General features: G+C 41.1%; 1 protein-coding gene across 5 annotated transcripts; it reads right to left on the bottom strand.

Moving 5' to 3' along the window:
• Positions 1-16,107: 16,107 nt before the first annotated feature.
• On the bottom strand, positions 16,108-22,519 carry SPRY2 (sprouty RTK signaling antagonist 2). 5 transcript variants are annotated; one of them, XM_026120899.2, is made up of 2 exons: positions 21,666-22,519; positions 16,108-17,880 (listed from the first exon to the last, which is right to left on the bottom strand). In XM_026120899.2, the coding sequence occupies exon 2, from the start codon at positions 17,827-17,829 to the stop codon at positions 16,888-16,890; it is 942 nt and encodes a 313-aa protein (XP_025976684.1). In that variant the 5' UTR covers positions 17,830-17,880; positions 21,666-22,519; the 3' UTR covers positions 16,108-16,887. The 5 variants fall into 5 exon arrangements, with proteins under 5 accessions (XP_025976684.1, XP_064360793.1, XP_025976686.1 ...); XM_064504723.1 differs by lacking the exon at positions 21,666-22,519 and adding an exon at positions 20,030-20,077; XM_026120901.2 differs by lacking the exon at positions 21,666-22,519 and adding an exon at positions 19,697-19,895.
• Positions 22,520-22,952: the final 433 nt, after the last annotated feature.

The following is a 22,952-nucleotide window of genomic DNA, read 5'->3' as shown; positions in this document are numbered from 1 at the left end:
AACTAGCATGTTTTTATGTAACTCCTACTTCTGCAAGGAGTACAGGGCCATATAGACCTTTTGTCTGACCGAAGGTGGCTAGGCTTGTGTTTTTGTGGTGAGATGAGGTCGTGTAGTTCCACTGTCATCAACAGAGACGTAAGCACTTCACAGGATGTTCTAGATGTAATCACCATAAAATATGTATTCAACTGATTGGGAAAAAAAAGTGTTTTGTGGGTTTTTTTCCCCCTAAAAAGCATAAGCCTGTAGACAGAGGCAATAACAAGCTTCACATATATAGTAAATAAAATATCAGAACAGGGACTTGGTAGGAAATCCTTCATTAGGTTTCTATAGGAACAGATTAGACAATTAGCTGCAAAGAATGGTTGCAGTACATTTAATCCTTCTTACTCTAGATGATTATGCTAAATGATCTTTAGTGATTCTTTACAGTCCTTCATTTTTCTACACACCTGGGAAAATTTCATAGACACTATTACTGGACAATGTATTTTACAAGCCACGAAACAGCTTTCATGAAGCTCTCTGTTATGCTCCATGAAAGCTAAACAGCTTTCATGAAGCTCTCTGTTATGCTCCATGAAAGCTGTGCTCTGTGTGTATTTTTGACAATAATGAGATTGTTCAGTCCAGAGACAAAACTGTGAAAGGTGTGACGTGTAGTCCTCATGTATTTTTAGTATATTATACCAAATATAATGGGAAAAAGTTCAAGGAAAAATGTCATAATCATCAGAACCATAGACTGATTATACTTGTATCCATTTTAAAATGGCAATCCTATTAAAATGGATAAAATAAAGTGTTCAAATTCTATCTCTGAGTGAGTATGACATATAATCATGCAGTAGTTATGCAAATAAGAATTGGATGCAGTAGTTCAGTACTTGGATTCTGGTCCAGATTGCAACACCTGCATTTAGGAAGCAGGAAATGTAGGTGACTGAGCTCCCACTACAGTAAGTGGAGACCTAGTCAATACAGTCAATGGAGCCTAGGAGCTATTCAGATGGTCAGACTTCAACATTTGCTTTAGGATGAGCTAGACAGTACACTGACTCTCTTGCTGTTGATTCTCTGACTATTTGCTTGCCTGCATGTGTGTACCTGCTGCCATGCCTGACCTCCAGCTGCCACTTCTGATGGCCGTGAGGATTCATGCATATACACCAGGGACCCTTGGGCAACTCTAATGGTGTGAAACACACAAGTGTGAACAACTGAGTAAAGCGCCCATTGACTGTAATGGAAGCTTAGACAGCTCTTTCACGTACAAACATCTGCATCTAAATACAGACTCTTACACTTCATGTGTGAGTGTAAACTGCTGGATTTAGAAATAGTCATCTTTTCATTTTGTTTTCAAAAAATCAAATTTATTACAATTTTGTTAATATTTCTTTATGATATAGCTAATGGATAACAGTTCTAAAAAGACAATGCTTGCATATCCAAATAACATACAGATCTGTAAAATAGTTTGGATACAGTTTTTATATATCTGAATGTGGTGAAAAAATCTTATAAGAGTAAAAAGAAATAAAGGGTCAGGTTTGTTTTACTCAGTATTAAAATTAAAGGTATAAATGTCTCCATCTGAGTTATTCACATACATTCCCTTCACAGTTTAGTTCATCCTAATGTAGATGACTAATAGGCCATATGGATTGTACCCTATAGGTGCATCTACATTAGTTATTCAGTGCAGTGGAGGGGTGCTTTTTGATGCAAATTTGCCTTGAGTCTGTATCTGGAGTCTTCTAACATGTACAAATGGTGTGCTCAAAGCAGTTTTTTTGCCTGGTAGAGGCAAGGGAGAAGTTATGCCATGCGATGCCATCCACAGCAGTTAGCTTTCTTCTAAGGATAAATTTCCCTTTTCTGATAGGGATGCACGGTGGATCAGCAACTGGCACAAACTTCATTGCCATTAAAGAAGCAATGCGAATACACAGACCTAGAATCATATCGGATCACAGCAAATCAAGCCCTGCCCTTCACTTTTTGCTGCATACCAGTTGGTAATGTAGATACACCCTAAGATTGTTCATTGATATTCATTAAAGATAAAGGGAGCCCAAGGGTGACTAGAATAAATGTAGATTGCACGAGCTGTAGATATCTGAAGCAAGATGAATTTCACCCATTGTGCCCTGACCTTTTTAAAAAATACACTTTTGATGAAAGCAAGAAAAGGTGAGGCAATGAGAAAAGAGGAGAGAAGAAGAGAAGAGAAACCTTGCATTGCGCAAGTATATAATATTTCAAGAAGGTCTAGCTTTGAAAGGTTCTACATCTAAAATGGAGACTTTATATTCTGATTGAGGTGTGGAAAGCAAAAATCTAGTCTAAAACCATTTTAGTTCTCATCAATTTAGCCAACAATCTAATAGATCTGAGGACTATTTACTCATTAAAATTTACTCCTGAAGTGGAAGGTTAGGCTTACAGCTGGTCTTACAGGCACTGTAAGAAGGCACTGGATGATCAAATCAAAGTCCATTCTAGATCTCAGCATTCCCTTCACAACACACATGATTCTGACCTAAACAAATCAAGACCTTGGGAAACCATCATTTTCTTTCCTGTTACGTTTGGACATTAACCTTGTCTCACATCACATTACCACTTTTCTGCCTAGGGAAGCTAATGAGTAGCAGTGTAGCCTTTAAATCACTATGGCTGTGTTGCTATAGTGCCCAATATTGTACTTTTATACTTGGACAATATCAGCCCCCTAGACAGGTTTTTATATTAAAACTGTAGCTAAAATATTATATTTCTTCTCCATTTAGCAAAGTAGCTAAGGTGTACTTTGCTACTGCTATAATTAATGACATATCATAGTTTATACCTGCCTAGATGTCACAGGGCTGATTTCCTGGGCATGAATTCTCAGTCACCTCACCAGCTTGCTAATCTTCAGAACCATCCACAATCTATAAATAAGCAGCTGTGTTCACATTGCTGGGCTTTCTGCAGCATTGGTTGCAGTGTCTAATTTACTTTAACAGTTTGAAAAGCTGGCTTGCATTTTACTGGAAAATCCCCTCTAAGACCAGTGCAGAGAATTACTTTATCAACATATTTAGCAGAAGAATTATCAGCTTTGCTGCTGTTAGCTATGTCCATTCACACTGGAGCAAAATCATAGATCAAGCACAAATTCAGCTAGTTGTTTTTCTTTATTGGCTTTCCAGCAGAATGTAGAGAGAGATTATAGACAGGATGGATGCTCTTTTGAGCCTTGACACGTGGCAGTAAACTGTATCAGAGTGACACACAGTCAATGGCTGTGATTTCCCTGCACTTCTAATACAGGACAAACCAGGACAGCTCAGATGTGGGGTGAATTACTCTATCTCCAAAAAGACTTCACAAAATAGGGAATTCCTACTGCATCAGACAAGCAGTGCGTATAGCCCAGGTTCAGTTTCCAACAGTTACAACAGAGATGCTATTTAGGGAAAACACAGATTTGGCTACTGTCTGCAGTCCATTCCCCTCATAATCCTCCCACAGCCACAACAGTTGTACTGGGATATTAGAGTCCCCTTCCTATTCCCTCGAATTCAAGGGACTTGTTGCCTATAAAGGAAATGGATTACACACAGATACACGCAAAGTGCATGTCTCACTTTTTAACATCAAATTTACAAAAATGAAGGATATTATGTAAGCCCAGAAGCATTTTGTAGTTGGCCTCTTGAAGCTGTTCATCATTACAGATGTTGATGGGACAGTATCTAGTTGTGCAGGCTGTTTCTCCCTGGAGATTTCTTTATGCACCTTCTCAACTAGCTACTGAGTATGGGTACATCTCAGCTTGGCTGCCACTGTTTGAAGTGCTTCTAACAGGTTTCTAAATAAACCCATCAGCAGGCTCTTCCCTCACCAAATGTCCTCCCCCTTCTGGTCTTTGCTAGCAGGGAAATATAGAACATTACAGTCTATTGTAGCCCCTACAAATGTATAATCCCTAAAAAATCACTGTTACAACCCCTCTAAATCCAAGGAGGTTGAATCCATCATCAAACCATGGTCAAGATTCCCAGCTGTGCAGACAAAGGATCTGAAAGCAGAGATGGATCTTTCATGATCACGCTGAAAGGTAAGAATTAAAAAAAGGAATTAATCAAAAATATTTGTAGTTCTGTGGTAAAGATGACACTGTTGCATTCCTCATCAAGAGATAGTTCATGCATCATTGTCTTCAGGACCTGCACAGAGTTGTGTTCCTGCTACTTCTTCCTCTCTGTGGCCGGGAGGGGGGTTTCCTGAAATACTCTCCCTAGTCCAGAAATCAGACTCATCCTGCTCAAAGTCCTGTCACGTGAGACTGTGGACAGTGAGTAGCGAGCACTTGGAAAAATTTCTTGTAGTTGGGCAGCAAGAGAGGAAAATTTTGGATTTATAAAAAGCAAGGCCTCTTGCATTTTAAGGCACAGATCTGAAATACAAGATGGTTAGTAACATCTTCACATGTGTTAAATGGCCTTATCTTCACTAAGAAAATCAGCTGGGGAATGGTATTTGTTTGCTTGTGCTTTTTAAACAAACATTTGCTACTTATCAAATGGTAAAATCACAGCGTTAAGAGCGTGACTGCAGTTTTTAACATATGTTGGTAGAGATGGTAAATGTTTTCTCAGTAGCATGAGTGACCAAACCACATACACAGAAATTCCGGTAGCTTTGACCACATTAAGATTTTACCTTATGCTAATGATTGCATGTTAGCTAGCAGTTAGTAAAAACAAACATCTTTTTTTTTTCTTGCTAGTGTGGACACAAAGGCTACAACCGTTAAGACTTCTTCAATGGAGATAAATTAATTTTATTGAACAAACAGATCTAAACAATCTACCTGTTGTTTGTTTGTTTGTTTTTTAATCCTGTGAAGAAAGGGGCACTGTGGACTTCTGAGACATCATAAACATGAAGGAGGAGCTTATTTTCCTTAGTCAAGGAAATGCACAAATTATTTTTAAATCTTTTTAAAGTTGTGGAAATGTGGTGACAACCTGAAGCTAGGAAGGGTCAGTGGGTTCTCTGAGTGGAACAGTGAGACGTGGTGGAACAGTGACCAAAATCCATCAATTAGCTGAAGGCCCTAATATTCTATGGAAACCAGGCTCTCAATCAAGGCTTGGGGGCCAGCCCCTGCCCTTAAACTGAGCTGAACTGTAGATACAAGAAGAAAGTCTCCTGGTTTTTAAACAGTGTTATGTTCCTGTTCTTTATATTATCTTCTTGGTTTTAACTGTGCTATAGGTAAGGCTCAGTTGCAAAAATTATAAAACAAAAGGTATCTGGATTTTGAACTTTGCTACTTCATCTGATCTCTAATGCAATTCAAATCCTATACACCAAAAAATGAGAGGGTTGTGTAAACACCAATGGCATTATACAGGCCTCAGTTTCTTCTTCTTTGCAACATGCTCAGTGGTGGGTAAGGTAGTCCTCACCGTCCTCATATTGAATAACAGCTTTCATAACTCTGGATATAATTATTCATGTGATCTTATTTAACTTAGGAGACTACTCAAAAGGTCATGTAATGCATGAGGTTCACAGTCTGGCTCTTGGCAATTGACTTGGGGATTCACATGCCCAAGACTGAAAAGATTTCTATATGTTTCTATCATGATTAATGCATTGACCCTCATGAAGCACAGCTGATACTCCCCTAAATCATGGTCCCCTCCTATCCCTGAATACTGCATAAACTGTGAATTTACCCCCAAATTCTCCAACCCAACAAACAAATAAAAATACCATATGCCACACACTGCTGGGCCCCTTCTTTGCATTGTAGTTGTCCTGGATGTATAGCTTTTAAAGTCACAGCTTTTGAGCGGTGCTGGATCTCTCACGTATTACAAAACAGGCCTACCCACAAACCTCCTTCCTGACTGCCCAAGGGCCCAGGTTTTTCGTCTCTTTTTTCATTTTGGATTTGTCAACATACCACCGAGTCTGTCTACAAGGTACAGGAGCTCCCTTTTGTTTGATGTAAGCTGAACGCCCGAGGGCGCTGAAGGGGTTAAGTGGAGGAAATTCTTGTCAACTTCAATAGAGAATCAGGCATTTTAAAGGATTTTCTGTAAGAACCCAGTATGTCTGACATCAGAGCCACAGCACATCACAGCAAAAGAGTAAAATTTTTACTTAAAGGGTTTTTTATACTTTCAGAGTGGAAAATATTCATATTGTGGTTTTGCACTAAAAATAAATTCTTCCATTCACAGCCAGCAACAGGTAGCTGAGGTTAGATCAAACCGCCAGCTTACTAATGACTATGAAATGCAGTATCTATAGAAATGACCAGAACTCAAAGCAGCCTCTAAAATAAGCTTGATGAATCATTCTTGAAAAATACTATTTACTCCATAATAAATAGGTTCAGCATAAATGTCTGCCACACAAAGCATACTTTAAGTACTTTTTAAAGCGTAAAACAGTTTTCCGTTCTAATTGGTAAACTGAAATGATCAATTTTCTTTCCTTTTGCAGGGGTTTTGTTTTTTCATAACAAGTCTGGGAACACTCAAATGATCCCAGGATCTTAAAATTAAGTAACTCATTTGAAAGCATTCCTTTTGCACAAGCATCCTGAAAATAATAACTAATAGCTCTTAAAGTATTATAAATAAGGAATCTGAACCATCTTGAGTTAAAGTGAAAGCTATTGTTCAACAAAGATGCAGTAGGAAACAAAAGCTGATAAAATCTTTAGATACTTATTCTACTGTGCAGTAACTGGTAGTAACCTGTTAGGTCAGATGCTCTGCTAGTTTAAATCATCAGACCATCACTATCATTAATGGAGCCGGGTTGATTTACCCAACTTGAGAATTTGGGCCACAGTTTAATTAGAAAAGCAAAACAAAACAAAACCAAAAAACAATATATTCCCCCTTGCATGAATTAACAACCACTTCCTGCTGCACAGTTACACAATTTTCTACAGGAGTATATTTTTGTATTGCAAGTCCCATGTCATCCCGTTAAGACAAGTGGGATGATCTTATGACCTCAAGACAGAAAACCAACAGTCCTTATTGCTTGGCAACTGCTACTTATAGCAATTTTTCCTACAGCCCTCTCCCATCTGGATGGGGATTTTTTTTTTCTTCTGAAAAGCAGGATACAACTTACTTGTAACCCAATGATTTTGTATGTAGCACAATTGAAGCCATAGCGGGCAACTGGTGGAACAATCAAGCCTAGCAAAAAAAAAAAAAAAAAAAAAAAAAAAGTTAATTTCCTGGGCTCTTCTGCCTCTCTGCAGACATTAAAAATCTTTTCACCTTTAAAAAGCCCCTAGAACTTAAAAATAAATAAGTATTTGGAATCATCAAGATATGCACATACCTGATTTATAAAACCACATCATATCCGTGTGCTCATCCTCCCTTTCACCACCCACTCTCTGACAAAGTCTTCTCTCAAAGCGGCCTGTACATCCTATGGGGCCAGGAATCTGCCTTTCTGTGCTTTTGCATGGCAGCTTACATCAACACTCTTCACAGATTGATGAGGGCCTTTAAAAGTTGTTGTATTATGGTTAGCAATAAAAAAGTTACCGTCTTCATCACTCATTTCTTGACGAAAGCACAAGAGTGGATAAATACTGTTCTGTTTACTGGACCAATATTCACACTTGGGAGACTTCACTAACAGTACAGAGCAGATGGAGGGGTTGGGGAGAGAAGTGCCTTTAGTCAGTTACAGTGAAGCATGGTAATATGAAGTCGTTTCTTTCCTTCCATTCTTGATTTTCCCTAAAGAAGGTATAACTGTAATACACACACACACACACACACACACACACACACAAAATATGTGTAATATAGAAATATAATTGTAAAACTATTATTTTGCCCATGTTAATGAGCATCTTAGATCAGAGCAATGCTACTGTGCACAGACACTTCATTCTGAGAAGTAGCTTGCTGTAGTTTACTTTAAGTATGCTTTTACTCATTTAACTTCGGTAGTACTTATGGCTGGTTTAGTAATACAGTCACAAAACACTATGCAGATACTCCTATCTCGGATGAGCTTATGTCAGTTTACCAAACTGTCAGCTTCACCAAATTAATTTGCTGCACAAATTTTTTTGCAACAGCTGAGCTAAACTGAATTCAATCAAACTGACTGACATCTGTATACAAAAAGGTTTAATAACAGTAAACTGAAATAAAGGGAGAAGAGGAATTCAGGAATCTGCAGCCCCATTAATGGAATTACGCCCCCCCCCGCCCCCCCCAAAAAATAGAATCTCTAAGCAAATACTCCAAGGTTGGTGCCCAAAGGAGGTAACTGCATCTGCACTGCAGCAGTGGCAGGAATAAATTATCTTAGTCTTAGAATAAGTTAAGTAGGATCAGAACTGAGGTTAAAAATCCGAAAGTAAGGTAGCTATTCCTTGATTCAAAAGTGCATCTCATGCAATTATAAACTTTTTTTATTCCTCTATGCAGCTGGGATTTTCCCAGGATACCCATTCAAGTGTATGTTCAATCGGTACATATTCAGGAATTCACCTCTTGTCTATACAAAGTTTCAAGGAGGTCAAGGAGAATTTTGTCATTGCCTCCAGTGAGGCCAGGCATTTCACCCACCAATCTTGCAGCTGAAGTGAGGTCTCTGGCTAAAAACTATACGTGAAATGTAAACAGCATGAATCCTGGCAACATTTGATAAACTGAACATGATGTCTCTCCATCTTATATTTTGCTTAGTTTGATTTATAAAGTTAATAAAAGGTCATTTTTCCATGTTTTTCTGCAGCAGAGATTTAAAGGGATGGAATTGTGACAGTCCTTGTCTCTCTGTTCACATCCCTTAGACTGTGTGTATATAGAAATATATTCTGCTAATGCTTAAAATACATTAGTGGGACCTGTTCTCTCAGATGCAAAGCTCAAGTGCAGTCCTTTACACATCAGTTTTTCTCTGTGAAAGCCTGCAAAATCACTCAACAGTCACAAGGTTCCAAGAGGCACCCACTCCATAACTTAGGGGCTAAGGGAACATGGGGCTGAAATGAAAAAGAGAGAATACTTTCCATATCTTGTGGAAAGACCAGGTTTTAGAGATTCCCTTGGAGAAAACTATTTTTGTGACTGTTTTCTTCAAGATGTATGTAATATCCAACAGTAAGGTGTGCTATCTTCATTTATTCTTAAAAATTAAGTAAGAACTGGGACATACAAAGACTTGCAATTTAATGAAAGACAAACACAGAAAAAAAGTCTGATTTTATGATTTGCGTAAGTAGCTATCTAAAGAATGATTTTGTAAAAAGATAAAAAAAAATCTCTTCAAATTTTTCCACTCCCCAAATCAAACAAAAAATACAGATTCAGCTTCGATATAAAATTGGGATGGAGCTTACCTGTGTAATTTTACTCTCTGTTGGAACAAAAGCCACTATCACTTAAGCTTTGCAAAATTCTAATGTGTAGATTGCCAGTTGTGTTATTCCTGTCATGAAAATTGAAATATGTTACTACTGTGGAATTAAGCACTTATCTGGGGGTAAGGCTGTGTCATCCTCATTCATCCAGGAGGTCAGCCCTTCGGAGTGAGCTTCCCTTGAGATGAGCTTTGTGGAAGGGATCTCCTCCCTCTGGGACTTCGGACGAATCACCCTTGCTGGTGAAGGCTCCTGGGCACCGTGTTGCAGCCAGCACAGGGTGACTGCTGCCTACCCTGGTCAACTCCTTGAATCTCTAAAAAAGGGTAGCCACAGGTAAACCCACTTTTGGGGGTGGCCCCTGGAACGTTTTCACTCCTAAACTGCGCTCAGGAATAACTTGGGAGAGCACTTTTTGGCATGTGCCAAACTCACACCAAGGAAAGTCCTGACATTGTCCGGGAACATTTCCACCTACTGTCTGATTTACAGTACAGAGGTGGCCAGGGACACTGTCTCATGCTTTCAAACTTTGTACTGTGGTTGTACGTGTGCAGGAGACAAGGGTTTATGCATAGCCCTGACATGCAGCTGACTTTTTATACCATTACATCTTCCCACATTTCAGAGTAACTTTACAGTCTTTTTCTTCCTCTTAAGACAAAAAGGTTGGGGGTGGGGGAGGGACACCCCCAGCACCCTGAGAGCATTGTGGATTAGTAGGCAGTGGGCATTTACATAGCCTTCAGATACAGCTGCAACGTTATGAGATCTCGCGCACTCATTTCAAAGTATGGACCCAGTGCTTCTCCAAGGAGAAAGTTACTAAGTGATGAAAACACGCACACTCTAGAAAACTGCATAATCTCTCAAAGTTTTGTCTCCTTCTACAAAGCAGCAGAAGTGGAAAAAATGTACTTACTGTTAAAACACAATGCAGTCAGTGCATTCTGCAAGAAGACATTGACTCCCCTGCTTTACTATACTACGCAATACAGCTGCAGTTAGGTGAGTTTGAAAAGTGCATTCTTGATTTTGTTAACAGGGCTACTTACATACATCATTGTGCTAAAGGTATCATAAAAAAAAAAAAAAGAAAGAAAGAAAACACACACACACACACACACACACACACACACACACAAAAATCCCAAACCTAATGCTGCATTAAATTATCACTGTCTACAGTAATTAAACAAAATATATCAATGAAATGACCCAAAAAAAATCAGTTTTGATTTTTTTCCCCTTCATAAAAGTTCATGCAAGAAGAATGAAAGAAAAGAATAGTTTGGTCACTTTCTGTATTTGACAGCTTATTTGGTACGCCACCCTTCTTTCTATAGGTGTCTTATATGGCAACAAGAAATACCAAGAGTGCTTTAAAAATATCAGTGACTGATAAAAAACATACAACATAGGAAGCTGACAAAGGTCTGAATCTATTTCAGACCTAAAGTGGAACTCTCGGTCTCTGATTAAAGTAACACTTCTAAGTGCAACCAGTTGGCGTATTTTATTTACAGTGCAACTAATTTTGAAACACATTGGTTCAGAGATTGTTAGTACTATAGCTCTAATTTTTGACTTCATTTCTGAAGATAACAATGCATGCCTGAATGGTCATTTAGAAATTTTCCATTTCTCAGAAGCCAAGAACTTTGATAGCTCATTTGAGACACCCCAAAGCAGCATCAAGATGTTCTTGCCCTCTACAGTAAACGTATTGACAATCATTCAATTTATGATCAATTCACATGTAATTTCTGTATTCGCCTTGATCAAAATAAAGTAAAATCCCCAAACACTATGCTTAGGGGGGTAGCTATATTTGTAAGTTGGTGATCCATCCTGATATACGTTTGTGTGAAGACTCATATTCTCTAAGCTAAACCTTTGCCTGCCACATCTAATCTGCATCAAGTGCCTTTGCTTGTAACGTATCTCAGGTGCACTGAGTGGTTTTGTTATTATACAGTAGGCTTCCAGGAAAGCAAAACTACCCTTGATTATGTAATTTATTACGTTTTTTAAACAGATTATCTCTCAGTAAGATTTTTTTAATGGCTGCTTTAACTCCTAAGTATCTAAGTAAAGTATCTGCTAAATAATGTTAAATAATAGTAGGCTCTACCGTCAAAGCCTCTGATTATTGACAGCTTCTACTGAAATGGGAAGCAGTCTGTTGTAGTCTACAAGTTTAAACATTTTAGCCATATGCTTCTCTAATTAGAATACAAGATTTGAGTCAGAGGGAAAAAATGTTTCTTATAGCACAGGAAAACAAGCCAACCCCAAAGAAATTTTGGATACGTAGTACAAAATCTGTTGCCTTTACCCAAGGATGAAAACAACCAACCTCTCATCCTGTTTCAAGCAAAATCATTGCTACTCATGCCCAAAGGTAAATGTATCCGCTATCTTCTTAACAGTCACTAGGACAGAGGAACAGTGATTAGCAGGTTTTATTTTCGTAGTAGTAAGACCTCAGTTTCTGCCATCTGAAATGCACCAGCAAATTAAAATGAGAGGAGTTACTTAATGACAAATAAACCATTCTTGAGTCTATTCTGATTTTGTAGTAACTGAAATCATACTAAAGAGATGAAAACAATATGTATTTTGGAACTGTGAGGTTCAGTGTCACATGTATGGAAAAACACTTTACATCTCTATAAAATGTGAGACGAGTATGACAAGGTAATCATTTTTTCCACCTTGTCTTAAAACTTTCAGAAACGGAGGATACTGATGAGAAAAGCATGCTTCATCCTCCTCTTTCATCTTCTGTACTAATAAGAGGCAGTAAATATTTATGTATTGAGGCTAGCTAATGTCAGGAGGAGGGACAGGTACCAGAAAGAAGAAATATGAGGAAAAATAAGTAGGACTAGCACGTAGGGGTCTCTTCAGCTTGAAACAGAAAGTAATTTTGGAAAGGAGAAGTACTATACATATGCATATAGTTTCCATGTCAAATTGTCCTGATTTCAATGAGACATGTATTTTTATTTCTAAATTTCCAGATTCACATCAGTTTGTGAAAACTTCCACTTTTTAATTAAAAAAAAAGAAAAAAAACCCCAACCTTTGCTGGGTATTTTTACACTAAAAAAAAAGCACCAAATTAAGTTTTTATTATTATGTGTTAAGAAAAATCAGACACAATAGGATTTGGTGTGCTATGCCAGCATGTATGGCAATGTCTACCTGCAACCCCAATCTGCAGTTAATTTAGTTAAGATGAGCCAATACATTGCTGACTCTTTCACTTAGAAATCTATCCAAATACTATTCATACAGACATTACTCAATCAGGTTTGCTCTCACACTCAGCCAAATTTCTTTCTGAGTCTCTGTTCCAGTGAGTGATTAAGAAATTAGTCTTGCCATATGAGATCGTTATTACTCGCTGTACCTGCACCCATCTAGGAACATCTGAGACAAGACAGACTATTCAAATCCATCTTCCTCAACAGTTAATTCCTAAAAACATTTGGATGTTCTACTGCAGTACAGAAATGCACTCTATTCTGTACCTGCCATTTAAGAATAAACATTAAGATTTTACTTATCACAGAAATAAACTATTTTATTTTTTACCATAACACAAAGGATAGCAGGTAATACTGTGCATAAAAACAATAAGCAAAATATGCACTGTGCAGTAAGCAATCAGTGCTCTGCTAGTAGCTTCCACCTCACATAAGATGACAGTTTTATAGGAAAGTGTAAAAAAAGCTATTGAATTAATTTGCATGACCCCATAACTACTACCCTTCTTAATTCAGAGAATTTTGGCTTTTGAAGACCGACTTGGTAACTCACTTCAATATGTAAATACTCACCTGAATATGATCTCAAATCCTTTAAGAACAGATTTTATTTCCATCTAAAGTACTATACCTTTTCATGCTCCATTTGAATCCAAGTTTCTTTTTATTACTGTTATGATCACCATCTCAAAAAAGAAATTATAATCAAGCCTCAAACCATTAAAGATGAAAATAATAATAATAATAATTGATCGAGGCTATTAATAGACATTCCTAAGTTACTGTACAAGCAAATTTGATGTATTTATTTGTAGCTCACATCATATGGAAAAATAATTTGTAGAAAGCTATTTGTCCCATTACTACTATCGTCAACTGTCAGTCCAATCCTAGAAGTCTCCAACTTTAACCAAACCATACACTGACATCAGAATTTATAAGGTTAAAAGATCAAAACATTAAAGCAAAAATAAAACAAACAAAGCAATAAGAATTGTTCTCTCCTGTCTTAATATATGTTTAAAATCAAAGTTCCTAATTGTATATATGTGGCATGACATTCATTGTTATGCTCAAAACATGTATGAAGATTTTTCCTCTCCTAGACCTATCTCGATGGATAAAGTAAGTATGCATTAATAACATTATCTCAATGCACTTGAAAAGCCCTGTTAGTTCTTCCTAGAGCAATCTAATCTATCTGAGGCAAGATTTTGGTGTTATTTAGAACTGTAAACCTTATCTGATTAAGTGTAACACGAGGATGTTAACTAACATAAACAGGCAAACATTTAAGAGTCTACGGCACACATGCTGATTAATACAAAATAAACCCTAGCACCGTGGTTAGCTCGATAGGCAGCACGTAAGACCACCATCCTGTGTCCTTCCTCATTCAGCCAAGGCTCGAGTGTCACACAACCCAATTTGTCAGTGGTGGGCTTACCCGAGCGTAGGAGTCCTCTAGCTATCCTAATACAGAAGCAAGTGGAAGGTGACCACCACGTGTCATATTAAGACCAGATTCAAATCTCAGTATGAACAGTAAGATGGTTTTTCCCTTTCCCTTAGAAGTTACCTCTGTAGCTAAAGCATTTATTAGTATATGAAACACAACAAACCTAGAATTTTGGTATTGAGGTTTCTGTACTAGGACTCAAAGCTGCATCCAGCTTGACTGCTGCACTGCCCAGTCATCCTGCTGCTTGGCCATTTCAGCTTTATTTAGATATATCTTCCTTGACTGAAACATAAATCACTAGAGTGCTCACCTTCAGCATTACCAAGTTCCTCAAGAGCACTAAAATCAGTGGGTTTTAGTTTCCCAAATACAACTTGAAGCTCAGAGATTCTCCAAATAAATGGACTATTTGATTATTTCTATAGTAGTTTCCAATCAACATGGTTGCAAGACTAGCACTGGACAGTTTAGGCATAAGCACCTGATGTAAGATATTGATATATATTCAAATATATTCGATGACTGGAAAAACATGCAGGATAAAGGTTACCATTCAGTATTTAAGAATAAAATAAAATAAAATAAAATAAAATAAAATAAAATCCTCTATTTTATCAGCAGCCAAGTACAACCTCACATATATGTCTCAATACCCTGTGACGGTATCCTGATGTTCTTTAAGAATGGACAAATTACTCACCTAACATATGCCACCTCCTTCCTGACAAATTCCACTCAAAATGCTGAATATATTCTGCTTGTCTGTGTATACCAAAGTATCCAGCCAGTTGGTGCAGAGAGGAAAGAAAACAAGCTTACATTTTTTCAGAGAAGAGGTAGAGGAAAAGGAAAAAAAAGAGAGAGAGAGAGAGAGAGAGAGAACATGGCCTACATATCAGCTATTTTTGTTTTCCAAACTAGTTCGGACTCGCACTTTTTAATTTCACTTGATGATTGATAATCAATGCATACGTACACGCATGCACACACGGATATCTGAGTACTACAGACCTATGTAAAATAATCTAAACACCAGATTGCAGATTAAAATTAAGGGGCAAAAAGATGTAATGTTTACTGAATGCCCTGATTGTCAACTTTTAGTGAGTTCTTAATTTATTAGTTATAACTTGTTTTTGTTGGAGATGGTTCAGAAAAGGCTGTGAGATTTTTCTAAATGTCAGATTAAAAATACTTACGAGTATTTCTTAAACACCAGCTTAAGATATATTTAAATAAAATTCAGCATTAAGACCTCTAAGCTTGGAGAGACATGCTCAGAACAGGAAATGATAGTTTGTTAATAAAGAAAGGTAAATCATTCTCTAGACTTCCGGTGGGAAACTTGGCAGCAAAAGGATTTTGACCTCAGTGGAAGGTAACTGCCACAAATGACAAATCAAGCAACTTTCTTCTTACAAGTGAAGCAAATGTTTGACATAAGGCTGGACTGCATTGAGATCTATCATTCCCTGTGGCATGTTCCTCTACTTATAAATAATCCTGCAAGCTTTTTGCACTAGCCACGTTAATTTTCCTTTTTATTTTTCCTCCAAGCACTAGAGCTGTGCAAGCCTAACATTTTTTGTGAATGCTTACTTATTTCCCATTTAAAGCACAAAAGCTCATCGCTTATAGAATAGGTCAAGCTTTCAATGCCTATTAGTCCTAGTCTGGAATGGATTAATGCATTTTCTTATATTCATTTTCCTTTTCTGTTGTAGGAAGGGCATACATAACATTTGTCTAAAGGAAGCAAAAGTCCTGCATTATCAGGTGAAGCAGTAAAAAATGAAAACACTTTACAGTTTTATTTTTGTTATCCACCTGATCATATTAGCCTCAATATGACTATATCACTTTGATGTTTGCAACTAAAAGTACTGATTTTTCCAACTCAGAGCAATAAAGGAGGGAAAAAATGACAAGTAGCCCAGTTTAATTTCAAACGTTAATATATTTTCTATTTTATAGTGAACATATGCATCGTTCACCCCTTATTTGCAGCAACTATGACGTCCTCATAAAAAGGGGTGACATTTGTAAGATGCCTCTTAAAATAAATATTTCTTTTTATAAAATAATAAAACTTCAAATAAATATTCTTTACACTAAACAATATGTTGAAAAAATTAGAAAATAAAGGCTGAATTTTACTGTAACTGTACAATATACATGAAGTCCAAAGGGAAATCAGAGTCTTGTAATAGAAGGTTTCGTAAGACAAAATACAATCTAAAAACATACTGATTGATTCACATTCTTCCGAATGTACAACATATTAGTATAATATTTTGTGACTGTGCCGTGCCTTATGACACCACTTATTTTTCACAGTTGAAAATATTATTGTATATACAAAAATATAGCACATTATCTCTGGCAGAAAACAATGAAAAAAGGAGTCATTTGCTAACTTACAAATTTTGCAAGTACTGTTCACAAACAACAGAGTTGCCTAGGAGTGTCTGTGTTGCTTTAGCTTATGCAATATGTGGGTCACAATGTACTGCATCCCATTTTTTTTCTGTATCCCATTAGCTGGATTCTAACAAGCATATCAGTTAAGATGGCACACACACAGAGAAGCATTTCACTGCAAACAGCAAAGTATATCCCCAACCCTTCTACTACAGTGCCAAGACCATAGCTGCTTAGTTGGTTGCATATGTACGTTAAGATAATCCTCATTACTTTAATATTCCCGATTAGTGACGCTATGTTGGCTTTTCAAAGTTCCTGGGGGGGACACTGGGAACTTTGCAGCAAACCGTGTTTGAGTGTTTACAGCGGCAACCAGGTCTATTTACCCGGTCGTAACAGCCCTGGCACAACTTAAGGCAACCCTTGGCTGGTAGGTAACACCACAAGCAAGGCAGAAAGAGGGACACCACACCCATGGCAGACCACCTTGTGCAGCAGTGTGACTGACTGCAAGAACAGGGGTTGTCCGCACAGTTGTCCTCATCATCATTAGAGCAGTGATAGAAGAGGCCCTTCACGCAGCACACGCAAGTCCCATAATCGACCACGTTCTGGGCTGAGCAAAGACACTGCTTGTCACAGATCCAACATGACGGGAGGGTCCTCGGATAAGTGCATTCCTTACACTTACATTTTCCACAGTCCTCGCACCTGTAGGTATGCGCTCCCAGGTCTTCTTTGCTCAGTGGCTTCAGCTCACTTGACTTGAGCTCAGACTTGGGCTGCATTCGGATTATCCCGTCGGCAACTGGCCCCGCAGATGATCCTAAAAGTCTTTGTTCGGAGGAATTACTGCTCGTACTTGTCCTTGTACTGCTCCGTGAACCTGTACTGACTGTGCTGATTGAGCGGGACAGAGGCGCCCGAGGAGAAGCGTGTATCTGCGTATGCTGAATCCGGCTAAAATGACGATGTTCAGGCAAGCCATGAGGCCTTTCAGTTTTGTGTTGGGTTGCAAGACGAGGAGCAGATTTGACCCCTGGTCGCGGAGCCACCGTTGGTCCCTCAGTGTACTCATTTGTATTTCGGATGGCCCTGATCTGGTCCAAAGACAACACGTGAACCTGCTGCGTCAGGACATCCCTCAGGTCGGGCTCCCCGTGCGGCCTCCCAGTGTCACGCCGAGCCTGTAGCAAGGACTGTGACCCGCTGCCATTCTGAGCTCTCGTCTCCATCAGTGCCCTGAAGCGTGCTCACTCCAACAGGCTTAGCACACATCTGAAATCCTGCAGCAACAAAGAGAAGATTCACTATTGCAATACATGGCATGTTCTCCGGCAGTCTTGCAAGCCTAAGAGATCCCCGAGCATTGCACACATTGAAGTAATGCATCAACCATTAAAAAGCAGTCACATCTGGGGCGGTGCACAGGAGCCAGTCAGCTGAATATGCTTCACTTGGCCTGTTTTGGCTAAGGCATGTCTTACTTTTATGAGAAGCTTAAAGAGATTCTTCTCTAGGTCCGTACGTTTTGACTTATGATTCTAGAAAATCTAGGCATTATACCTGCTACCTAAGCCTCCCCTAGCCATCCTCTGGCTAGACCATGGCCTTTGACATGATTAAATTTCAGCCACTTAAAGTGACTCTTCCTTTCACATGACACTACTAAAATGCTTTTTACATTAAAAAAAAAAAAAAGCCTACAAGTATTTAGCAAGTGTAATGTGACCTGCTGATGACAGACATAATTCTCCAATTTTGTTTAAAACTGGGTAATATTTTCATAGGCTAGTCTCTTTACACATTAAACTTTACATGATGTAAATAGGAAATTTTAGTTTAATACCAATGGTCCCAAGAAAAACACTAAATAGCAATAAAATGTTTGAGGTTAGATGTTAAATGAGTTAGTGCTACCAAAAACTTCAACAGCACAAGTAAAAATATCTTTCTCCAATATTTTAGTGTGTGTCATACTTGTGTACACCACTCTGATTGTTATTTTAAGGCTCAATACTACAAAAGCAATGCTACCACATTTTTTTAACATGTAAAAAATTCCACAGGTTACTTTTCAAATTGCAAATATTACTTGAGTGGCTTGTGGGACAGAAGCATGCATAACATAATCAAACAATGCCAGCATCCAAAAAGAATATTTGATTGTGAATATTACTTTAAAGGGTCATTAACTACAAAGGAGAAACACAGACTTGAGAATTTAAATGGAAATCTAGTAAAACACCTAGGAGATAAGAGCTTTGTATGTAACTAACTTTCAAATTAAAATATGCAAAGTTGCAAGTACTGTCCTCTAGTTAAATTACTTAATATTTGTTTTGCCTTTATCATATTTTAAAGTAGATCCAAAATCCAATTACCTATACAAAAATCCAAAACAATATTTTGCAATTAAAACCCAAGCAGGAACCAAGCTTCTTACAAGGACCACACAATGTCTTCAATTATACCTAGAAAGAGCACCATAGTGTTACTCTGTACACATCAGTTACCAACAATAATACTATACCACAGTATAATAAAATATAGCCAAACAGTTTAACAATGTCTATCTCAAGACACTGTCTTTATTCTAACAGCAATGGAAAACATTTAACCTTTTAATTCCTGGCTACCTCCCCTCAAGTGCTTTTCCTTTCTAAAAAAAAAAAAAACACCAAAAAACAAAAGAGTTAAAAGTGACTACATACTTAAACATTGCCAAATCCCGGTTTTGGACACTGCACGTATGTCACGGTGTGTCTCCCCCCTCCGCAAAAAAAAAAAAAAAAAAAAAAAAAAAAAAAAGTCGTGCAATATCGAGGAATTGCTCTTTTTTTAATTAAAACCTTTGCTATATATAAAAAAAGTTTCAACCAACAGCCTGGGTAGACGTTCTCTCATCTGAAACTCTCTCAAGATAAAAAGAATACAAAATAAAATGCTTTCCCCCCATCCTTGAGAGGAACCAACAACGCTGCCTGCCCTCCTCCTCCAAACCCGGGCTTTAGCCCACTTAAGCCAGCCGAGCAGACCCGCCGCAGTCACCCTGCCTCTCCAGCAGTGACAGCCCGGCGCTCAAGGAAAGCTGACCCCCACCTGCAGTTCCTAGGGAGACCCGAGGACCCCTCGGCCACCGCGGCAGGAGCTGCGGAAGAGCCGCCGCGCTTCGCTCCCGCCCGCTCCGCACCGCGGCTGCAGCCCGGGCGCAGCAGGTGGGACGCGGCCGCCCCGCGCCGCGGCTGCCGGCGGCGCAAGCGGCCGCGCGAGTGCGGACAGCCCGCAGATAACCGGGAGACATCCCCTGGGCTGGGAGGTGGGAGGGGGCTGCTGCCTGCCTTATCAGGAAAGTCAAACCCACGTTTCCTTTTAACCCCCCCCTCTCCCCCGGGATGCTAAAGGAGCCTTCCCAGCCCGGTAATGCAAAGCGACCTGCAGAGCAGTCGAGACAACACCTCCAGGACAGCTGGGTAAAAGGCAGATCGCCCCCCTCTTGCCTTGCCACAAGCACCCATTCAAAGCCAGCCGCAGGAAGAGCTGCTCTGATTTTTTTTTTTCCTTCTCCATTTGCTGCAAAGTGTGCACACTCCAGCCCGCCCCCTTGCCCCCAACCCGAAGGGACACACAAGGGATTTGCAGCTGATCACCAGCCCGAGCCTAGGCAATCTTCCTTCTCCAGCCCTTTGAAAGATCCGCTAACAGGACGAGATGCAAACCTCTGTCACGTTTATTTGCAAACACGTATTTGCCGGAAAGCTCTTACGGGAAAGCAGGACTCTCCCTCCTCTGCTCTAGCACTGCTTCTCCCCTTTCCATCCACCAAGAGCGGGGAAGGAGCAGCATTTGCCTTTTTGTGTGTGCCTGTGTGTGATAACACGCTCCCCCACTTCCAAAAGCCAAAGTCCACTCTCGCAGAGCTCAAGTGCCCTTCTTGCTAGCTCCTGCTGCCCGGGATTGGCAACCGGAGAGCAGGGGGGCCGGCTCTCACCTCCTGCAAGATGGGGAAGTTTAAAAGGCGAAAGGGGCTTCTTGCGTGCTGTGGAAAAACCCCAGGTCTCGCTGGCTGGGAGAGGGCGAGCCTAAGGGGGAAAAGCGCTCTGTCCATGAGTCTCTGGTCTGTGCCGGGAGCCTGTGCAGCGCCCCCCCACCCCCATCCCCACCGCACACACACCAGCCACCTCCTCTGCTTTCAAATTGTTTTGAAACCCCCATTAAGGGCCGAGTGTGTGATCAGACTATGGATTAGGGCAAAAGGGACTTTACCATCGGGTTGGAGCAAACTGACACACAAATAGCGTGCTTAAAACACCAGCAGTGGTTTTTCTTTTTTCTTTTTTTTTTTTTTTGGGGGGGGGGTTGCTACAAAGTAAACCTACCAAAAGAAAAATAAAATAAATGCAAAAAATAAAGGCTTTCCTTCCCCTTCAAAGCTGCGGTGCAGAACCGGGGGAAGAACCTTCCCCGTCTTATGGGTCGAATTAATTTCACTGCACCAGAAACGCACGCGCGCACGCACACACACACATAGATATTTATACCAGACGTGAACTCACTTCCGAACCGCCCGGCTCTGCCGGCGCCGCCACGGCCCGCCGTGAGCCACCCATCTCCGCGCCGCTTGCTCGCCCTCCTCCGAGCCGCGGCCGGGCAGCCCCGGGCGCGCAGCCCCGCGACCCCCCGACCCCCCCGCGGCACTCCTGGGGACCCCGCCTGCTCCGCCGGCAGCAGCGAGCCGGGCCGGCGGAGCCCGGGGCACGCCGCAGCCCCCCGCGCCCCCCTGCGCGCCCGCGCAGCCCCCCGCGCCGCCCGGCACCCCGGCGGCGCAGCCCGCAAAACCCAGCGGAGCCCACCCTCCCTCCGGCCCACCACCGGGGGAGAAACCGCTCCGAAATCCCACCTCCAGCCCCTCTCCGGGAAAGGAAGGCGAGGGGAAGGGGGGGAGAGGGAGAACCTGTACGAGTGGAAAAGGGATCGGCCTCAAACATTTCCACGAGTTCTCTTGGAGCAGCCGGGGGGGGGGGGGGATACTGAAAAAAGCTTGTTTTGCAAAGAAGGAAAAGGCTCTCACCGTGATCGCGGCGCTGCACCAAACCCCTCTCTCTCTTGTATTTTCTTCTTCCTGCGGTTTGCAAATAAATCCAGCCCTAAAGCAAAAAAAAATTCTTTTCCAAACTCTGCTTTAGTCCAACTTGCAAGTCAGAGTAAGAATGATCACCATGTAAAAAGTCCAGAGCAAAGTTAGGTCCCTCACCCCAGATCGATTATAAAGACGCGTGTGTGTGTGTGTATTATAATAATAAAAACACCTCTCCGGATCGGGGTGGGTTTTCTTTGCTCCTAAAAAGAAATCACTCTGTCTCTCTCTCTCTCACGCACACACTTTTTTCTCAATGAACAGAAGGCCGAATCGCCAATACCAAGTCACTTTTTGTTGTTGTTGCAAATGATCAAGAGGAAGGGGAAAGCCAAAGAAAACAAAATAAAGTGGATCTAAAAGAAAATCCCAAAGCTTTCTTCCACTGAGCTTGTGCAATGTAGCCGTTCTGCTGAGAAGCTGCTTGCTGCAAGCTCTTCTCCCCTCTCTCTCTAGCTTTCTCGCTCCCTCTGCGAGCGTGTGTGTGTTGCAGGCAGCTCTGTGGTTTGCAGTCGGGGGGGGGGGTATTTTGGGAGCGCAGCGGATTTGTGGTGGTGGTTGTTGTTGTGTGTTTGGAGGAGGTGGAGGAGGAGGAGGAAGATTTGAGATCTGAGCTGTAGGGGCTCGGCGTTTTTCTGCTCGCTCGCTCGCTCCCTCTCTCTCTTTTTCTTTCCGGAGGAGGTAGGGTGATCTCTCTGCAAAAGCAGCAATAAATGGCGTCATGTGGATCTGAGGAGGAACAGAGCAGTTGTTGTCCCAGAGGATATATCGCATCCGGTCCCAGCTCATTGGCTCTGCGGGTCTACATTCACTGGCGCTCCCAGCGCCCTGCCAGCACTCCGAGCCGCGGGAGGCACCAAGAGGGCAGCGCTGCCGCCGCGCTCCGCCGCTCCGCGCCAGTCCGCCGGCCGCGCAGCGCAGCGCAGCGGCGGGCAGCCCCGCTGCCGGGGCCTCGCCGCAGCCTGCTCTGCCTCCTGCGTGTGCGCTCACACGACCCTTCGGCCGCTTTTGTGCCGCTGTGTTTACGCGGAGGCACGCAGCGCCCGCGCCGCGCGGCACCGCCAGCGGAGCCGCCCCGCAGGAGGCACCGCGGAGGCACGCTCGCCCCGCAGCCGCCGGCTGCCGAGGGGCCTGGGGCCCGCTGCCCGGCCGCTCCCCTCCCCCCTCGGTTCTTAACTCGGGGAATAAAACTTTGAACACCCCCCCTCAAAAAAAATTGAT

This window comes from Dromaius novaehollandiae, chromosome 1, assembly GCF_036370855.1.
Source record: "Dromaius novaehollandiae isolate bDroNov1 chromosome 1, bDroNov1.hap1, whole genome shotgun sequence".
Lineage (NCBI taxonomy): Eukaryota > Metazoa > Chordata > Aves > Casuariiformes > Dromaiidae > Dromaius > Dromaius novaehollandiae.
The sequence above is the reverse complement of the archived record's forward strand: the minus strand, read 5'-3'. Positions and strand labels throughout refer to the sequence as shown.